The 613-nt window shown below is 38.2% G+C and overlaps 1 protein-coding gene across 1 annotated transcript in view; it reads right to left on the bottom strand.

Moving 5' to 3' along the window:
* Positions 1-613, bottom strand: part of FDP41_009135 (uncharacterized protein) — a gene marked incomplete at both ends in the record, with an annotated part of 3,622 nt that overhangs the window by 1,781 nt on the left and 1,228 nt on the right. Inside the window, one exon of the mRNA XM_044713063.1 lies at positions 1-566. This exon is cut by the window's left edge and continues 276 nt beyond it. Within this exon, the coding sequence (XP_044557600.1) occupies positions 1-566 (566 nt within the window). The remainder of the gene's footprint in view (positions 567-613) is intronic.

Below are 613 nucleotides of genomic sequence, written 5' to 3'. Positions count from 1 at the left end.
GCCCATAGGATAGGGCCTTATTTCCAATATTGTTTGACAAATAAATGTTATAATTGTCACTCATATCAATCTTGGTTGAGTAGATACATCCGCCAGAATACAAAGCAGTGTTGTTGTAACAGGAGTGAAATTTTCGAAGAAGTGATTGTTGACTGTCCAAAGGGGCTGAAGTTTCAAAATAGATGGCTCCTCCACGATATGCTGTATTATTCAAAAAAGTGAATCCCAAATTGGAGAAGAATGAAGAATCATGATTTTTGATATAGAGAGCTCCACCATTCTGCGTTGCATAATTGTTGATAAAATCAGCAGACTGTACAGAAACAAAACGAGTATCGAGATACATGGCTCCTCCATTCAATGCCTTGTTTCCCATAAAGTAACATTGTTCAAAGACAGTACGTTGAACACCAGAAATACTGACGGCTCCACCAAAACCTTGTTCTAAACTGTTGTAGGAAAATGAAGAAGTTACTAGTCTGATTTCTGAATCGAGCACGCCTTCAAAATTTGCAATTACTGCTCCTTTGTTGTTTTCAAAGAGTGAACCTGTGATTACCAAGTTACTGACGAGTGAGGTGGAAAGAGGGATCGTATGAAGGTTTTTGAACGT

Source organism: Naegleria fowleri, assembly GCF_008403515.1.
Source record: "Naegleria fowleri strain ATCC 30894 chromosome Unknown tig66, whole genome shotgun sequence".
Taxonomy (NCBI): domain Eukaryota; phylum Heterolobosea; class Eutetramitea; order Acrasida; family Naegleriidae; genus Naegleria; species Naegleria fowleri.
This window is presented reverse-complemented; position numbering and strand designations above follow the sequence as displayed.